At 43.1% G+C, this 6,417-nt stretch overlaps 1 protein-coding gene across 1 annotated transcript; it reads right to left on the bottom strand.

Annotated features, from left to right (window-relative positions):
- Positions 1-265: 265 nt before the first annotated feature.
- LOC146195809 (uncharacterized) lies at positions 266-2,061 on the bottom strand. The gene is made up of 2 exons (XM_084596280.1): positions 1,963-2,061; positions 266-651 (listed from the first exon to the last, which is right to left on the bottom strand). The coding sequence occupies exons 1-2, from the start codon at positions 2,054-2,056 to the stop codon at positions 398-400; spliced, it is 348 nt and encodes a 115-aa protein (XP_084452406.1). The 5' UTR covers positions 2,057-2,061; the 3' UTR covers positions 266-397.
- Between the last annotated feature and the right edge of the window lie 4,356 nt (positions 2,062-6,417).

Genomic DNA, 6,417 nt, shown 5'->3' with positions numbered 1-6,417 from the left:
CCTACGCGCCTAATAATAAGCCATGATGACAACTATTCCAATGCTTCCCTGAAGGCACGAACTTCTCAGCGCGTGAAGCAAAACATGACATACAGAACGCAATGTGCAATTTCGCAAAAAGAAACAACGAACAGCCATTTCGTTTTTTACAGATACATTTTCAAGAAGCGCGTATAAGATAAAACACATATTAGAAATGCACTCACGGTTTTCTAAACGCCTTCACAATGAAATATGATAAAATAGCGAGCATATCCAGGTTGCATATCCACTTGGACAATTTGTCACGTACATATGATGGCTCAAAAAATAATATAGGGCAGTGATGATCTCACTATAGGATATTTACAAGCAAGCGTTCCTTGAATCAATTGCTCGGTGATGGCTTTTTCTCGAATCAAATGTCCGAAATCATAGTGTCAAGGAGCAAGTCAGTCATTTCATCGAGTAGCTTTTGCCAATCCAAGGTCTCTTCACAACCTTCAAGAGGGTCCTCCTCCCTTTGCTTGCTATAGGTCGGGTCCGGCTTCTTCAGGGACAGATCTAGAGGAACGTAGTCATGTGCAGGGGGCTGTACACCCACTGGACTGGTCTCCTGGTTGTCCTCGTGGTTTGCGTTAGTCTTGGAAACCTTCGAGACCCGGGGATCATCTATGAAAAGAAATGGACGTACAATAAGAACCAAAGAAAGAATTTGTGCAATGTTGATCTTTTCAACGCAATATTATTCACGGGACTCAAGGATGCAAGAAAAATGTTTTCGCCCATACCTTTGTGCTTCCTGTGTATAACTAACGATGGAATATAGTGTTAATAACGCTGCGTTATGCTCTGTGGCTCATTTAGCCAATATAAAGAATTCGCTAGCTATATTAAGTTAGCGACGCATATGTTACAGTTTAATCAAACCTGGATTGTAACTACTGCATTCATCAAAATGCTACTAGGGGAGTAACATTTCCCCGCTTGAAAGTGCTCATTTGCTAGAGGTGTTTCTCATAGCCATGAAACACCGCAATTTTATGTGCCCCAGTGAAGAATCTCTTCCAGCAACACCAAGACGCAATAATGAAAGCACACGAATGTGGTTTACTATACTAGACGGATTACATACTGGTTTCCCGCCCAGCTGCGTTCCATTGCCTAATAAGAAATACATGCTGACCCTGCAGCAGTGGTCCTGAGATTAAGGCGCTACACTACACAGTTAATGGCGTGGGATCGAATCACGGCCAATGCGGCCATATTCTGCGTGATGTCAGTACTCGTTAAAAAAACGCAGTTGGTCGAAATTATCCCGGTTCTTCACCTCGACGTCTCTCAAATTCTTAGTCCTTTTTGGACGTTAAATCCAATAGACCAAATAAGTAATAATTGTTGCTAGTGCTGCGCCAGTTCAGTCTGTAAGAAACTATTTTAGAAAGCTTGACGCACATATTCGCAAGCACAATGAACATGATTGGATGAGGAGGTTGGGCGCAATGAAAATAATGGGGCTACCTAAGCTCCAATTTTAAGGTTATACGCGACTGCGTAGATTACAGGCGCACATATGCATATAATGTCCGCTTTAAATTGGCCGTGAGAGCGTGCCAAAGAAAGGATGAGGGGATACCTTCTGCAAAAGGTATATGAGAGAATATCAGTTAAAAATTTAGACACCATTGTGAAGTGAACAGCGAGCATTTATTTGTTCGGTACACAGTGCTAATTCGCAATATACAAGAAGCTCATGAATCTTCAGTGGTTTTATGCAAGCAATTCGAAGATGTCATCCGAATCATTTTCGCCTTTTTCGAGGAAATTACCGTGCTGTCTTTAACATTGCTTGCGATGTCAGTATGAAGGCTGTTAGTAAAACATGTTTTATATCACATCAATCTCGCATGCTCAGTTCCCTGCAACACTCTCGCCTATCCGAAGTATGCGAACAATTTGAAATTTTTGAAGACAAAAACTTACCTCCAGGTTCTTCTCGAGTTCTTTTGTTGCTCTTGCCATTTTTCACCGTCGGATGGCTGCTCACAGATCTGCCGTCCAGTAATTTCGTCTCCATAGCGAAAACTGCAGGATACAACTCGAAAACGTGAAAACAGATACCAGACCGGGCTGTAACTGAGACCAAGTCCACTCGCATTCAACAGGTCATGTGTAACTTTCATGTACTGCAGCTCTTCTACTGAGCTGGTCACGAGGTCCGTGGAAAAAAGTGATTCGATCGGGGCTCCACCAATGGGGTTCGCTTTTAGCCAAGGAAAACAAGTTGGTGCCCTGGGCAAGTGAGAGATAAGGAGACAGGTGCCTGCGAGTTGCCTTGGGAAAAGTTTTCCCTTCTTCCTTTTGTTCAGTTTAGGGCATTGACCGCGTTTTGATAAACCTTCCTTTGTCGAGGTCCTTTTGACAATACAACAGGTAACCTGAATTTTGAAAGAGGAATGCAGATGAAAATTCTTTCTGGAAAACTGAGTATGAAATGAGACCTGAGCTTGTAAGTAGCAGCTGTGTCATTCTGGTGTTCTGGAGAGAACGGCCTTGGAGTATGATTTCCAGGAAACATGGTCCCCGGAAGAAAAGTACTCATTTGCGGAAGTAAGACAAATTGTTCGCAAATGGGTGAAATGAAAAGCGCTGTAACATCCGGATTCTCTTCGCCTGCTGCCTTGCTTATCAGTGACGACATGCTTTCACCATCAACTGATTTTACTTATTTTCAATTTAGATATTTCTTTATGGTTTAGGCGTGAATCTTGAATGCATCTTGTTTCGGCAGTTTTTTAATTCCGGTGCTATAATTGTTATAGTGCTACAAGGCGTAAACAGCGTTTCCCCGTTGTGCGCCAAGATAATGAATTGCACCGCGCTTTAGCCCATGAGAACTGAAACATTCAAAATGGAAAATTATATACCGGTGCGGGGCGCTCATAAAAAATAGTGACCGTAGCCGAAAATAGGTTCGCCGAGGGCAAGTGTCTTTCTGCACCACTGTGTGCTTCTGCGATGTTCACTGATTGAAGTGTAATGTGAAGTTTCTCGATATGATCTGCGCGGCACAGCCGTCCCGGGAACTGGCACCGCAACAGCGGCCCTGTCGACAGCGGCCTTGTCTTTGTTTTCTTTTCGTCCGAGATACAGATTGCACTGACTACTACCTTCTGTGGGTTGGTCCCTTAAATATATTCCGTCTGCGCCATATCTAGTTGGCAGGACAAACCCGTATAGCATTATTGTACAGTTTGTTCAGAGCACGTGCCCTCTACATACCCCTTCCGAAGTACCATAAGGCCTATGTTTCTTTACAAACATGTTAGTTTTTTATCTTATCACTTCTCCGGTTGGTTCCCCACAAAGTCCTTTCTTCAGATAATGGGCGGGGAGGTGTAGATCACTTGGTCGGTTGTTATTCTGTTTCTTTGTCCTTCTCCCCTCATTCCGAGAAGTTCCTCAAACTGCTACCCTGCTACAGTAGTCTTTATCAGGACCATTTCGAATGCCTGCCCCTTTCAATATATAAAAAAACACTGAACAAAGGTAGAAGGGGGCCTCAGTTCGCTAGCCAAGCCAAAGCTTCCAAAAGTGGGCTTCTCCAACTTAGTTTCCATAGTAGAGAAACGTGCATAGAGCCACATGGAGAGGGACTGAGTGAGATGCGAGTTTCTTTGCCCCGCCACGCCGCCCTGAGAAATATTCTAAGCACTAGTGCTAATAAAAAACAAACAAAAACTACACGTCACTGTGACGTATGCTCGGCGAAGATTTCAAATCTTTTTTTTTTTTTTTGTAGATTACGAAAGACAAGGCCAACGATGACGAACGATGTTGTTTTCAATGTGAACAAAGAATTGACCCAGTAATATCTGACGCGCAGTTTAACACGACAAGAAATTTGACTTGCAAATTAAGCCCACTCTTGATGTGGAACAGGGTCTATTCGTAGTCAAATAGTCCAAACAACGTTCCGTATCCGTTGACCTTGCCTTTCAGTGCGAGGCATGTAAATGCATGAAGATTTACTCCGCTTATTACACCCACCTTCATTCTTTAAACATGCACTGGCCTGATGAATGACAAATGCACTGTAGTGCATGTACACCACAAAAACACAAAGGAAAAATAGATTATCAGAGAAGCAACAGCAGTTTAATGTCAGCTATTAGACGTGACCAAGCAGCAACATGGTGCCGTAAACAGAACAGAAGGCCTTTAAAATAATATGGAATATATAGCACCGATAATAACTCAAAGTAGTATGTCGTAGCAGCAGTTCGGCTAATGAGGATAAACAGCGCAAAAAAGACGAGGACATAAGAAGTGCACGAACGAGCGCTGACTTTCAACTGAACTTTATTGCTTGTCCCGCAAACATATATACTGGTAACAATCAACAAAAGAAAACGTTATGACACTGATAAACATAGATAGATAATATCTCCAGCTACGTATATTAACAGCGGCATCACTGCCTTGCATCCAGAAACCTCAATTCGTACGCTGTTAGAGCTACCGAAGCCCTACGAACACAATCATCATCTACCCTCGCGATTTCAACAGCTTCCAGAAGTTCACGGGTTAGCTGATTGCGGCGTTTTTTTAGCACTCTCGTATGTTCGAATTGAGGCGTGTAATTAACAAAATCCCTGCAGTGCGTTGTTTTCGAGCTGTTTACCCTCAGTGGATCACCAACGTGCCCAAACATCTGTTTTAGCCAGTACGGCTAAGCTTCACGCTAAAAAGCCAAATAACAAGGCGTGTACTGTTAGCACATCTTTGTTCATGTGTATAGGTACATACAGGATAAATTGTGCACAGCTATGTGCCCACAAGCTACACTTGTCAGGGACTATAAGTGAAGGAGAGCTTTTATGGAAACGAATGTGGCGGAGTCTCCACAGCAAATAATGACAGCACTCACTACAAACACACTATCGCGTGAGAGCGCACTGTGCTTGATGGAATTATTTGTTTACAAATAGCAGTCGACTTGCACGAATCATGGCGAAATACAAGGGAAACGGCGTCGAAAGCTGAACGATGCTCGAATAACGCGGCAAAATGGACACCGTAACTTTTTAGCCAACTTTACTCGATGTGAATTTCGAATGTGAACTTTTACGTTGGTGGACAAGCAACTGCTTCAAGTGCCTTATAACAACATCAGTCTGGTTCCCTGATCGTTAACCTTGTCACTCGTGGCGCGTATGTAAACGCATTTTTTGTCTTACCCCAGCGGGCCTCGCTCCGACAATAAATGGTCTTGTGAATTCTGCTAGCGCGAGAATGTGAATCACATAGCTTGAGTGATTTAAATAGCGACATAATAAACCAACCTGGGCTACATCGTAAGGCGGGCTTCATAACTCATGATTACGTAGATAAATGCGACATAAAAATGAAAATTTTAATCTCTCGGAAAGTGACCACCTTTTATTCGTCAGTAATGTTCTTCAATAACTCTTGAAGATAGAGACACCTGAGCGTGGCGTCTGCCAACGAGACGTCGCAACATTATAAAAGGACGCGAACGTTGCGCGCAAGCAATGGACAGTCACGATCAATATGAAGGTGATCGCGCGAGCGTCGACCAGCGGGCCTTTCGAGCTGCATAGCAGCCGATATCGGAACTGCGACGATAAAGATTGCGTTGTCTTCTTTCCCTCATAGGCTTTTCCGGGCTACAACCGTCACCCCTGTGGCTACATCGTCACCTTTTTCCTGTGTTGGTTCTCTGGGCTTCGCTTTATCTGTATTGTATATCATTTCTTTTACATTTTTGAAGATATATCAGAGGTAGTTTTTTCTGCTTTAACAGGGTTTGATAACACTGTCACTGTTTCAACGGTCCACATGCGCCGGACTGGTAATGCATGGAAAAAAAAAAGTCATCAGTAGTCCTCACAAGTTTACGACACGTGCGTATATGTTGCTGACGCGTAAAAAAAAAAAAAACAATATATATATATATATATATATATATATATATATATATATATATATATATATACATACTCCTATTAAGGATGACTATAGCTGCAGTAATAAGTAAACGTTACATGTAATCACAAAAAACTGAACGTAACTTAGCTCTGATTAATGCATCCCATATCCCAACCTCTAGTTGTTGCTTTGCCGCGAAGATGTAAGGGCCCCCTTCGCTGAAATTTCCGCACCGCTGGCAGTCCGCCGGTGTTGGCCTTTCTGAGCGGAAAATCACGAACATGGTGGTGGCGGATGGAATCTGTCATAGCCGAGCACTGAGTAGGCATATGGTTGCCTGAGATTACATTTCGCATGAGTTGACAACTCGGGCTGCTTGGCTAACAAGGTAGGTCATATTGGAAACAGCCAGCCTAGGCCTTTGCATTCGCTATACCCCTAGGTCACGCAGATACGTTCAACCGGTTTGGTTAAAGCGAGGCTTTA

The sequence above is a fragment of the Amblyomma maculatum genome, chromosome 3 (genome assembly GCF_055883805.1).
Source record: "Amblyomma maculatum isolate TAMU_Amacu chromosome 3, ASM5588380v1, whole genome shotgun sequence".
Classification (NCBI taxonomy): domain Eukaryota; kingdom Metazoa; phylum Arthropoda; class Arachnida; order Ixodida; family Ixodidae; genus Amblyomma; species Amblyomma maculatum.
Note: the sequence above shows the minus strand (reverse complement) of the source record. Positions and strands in the feature narration are given on the sequence as shown.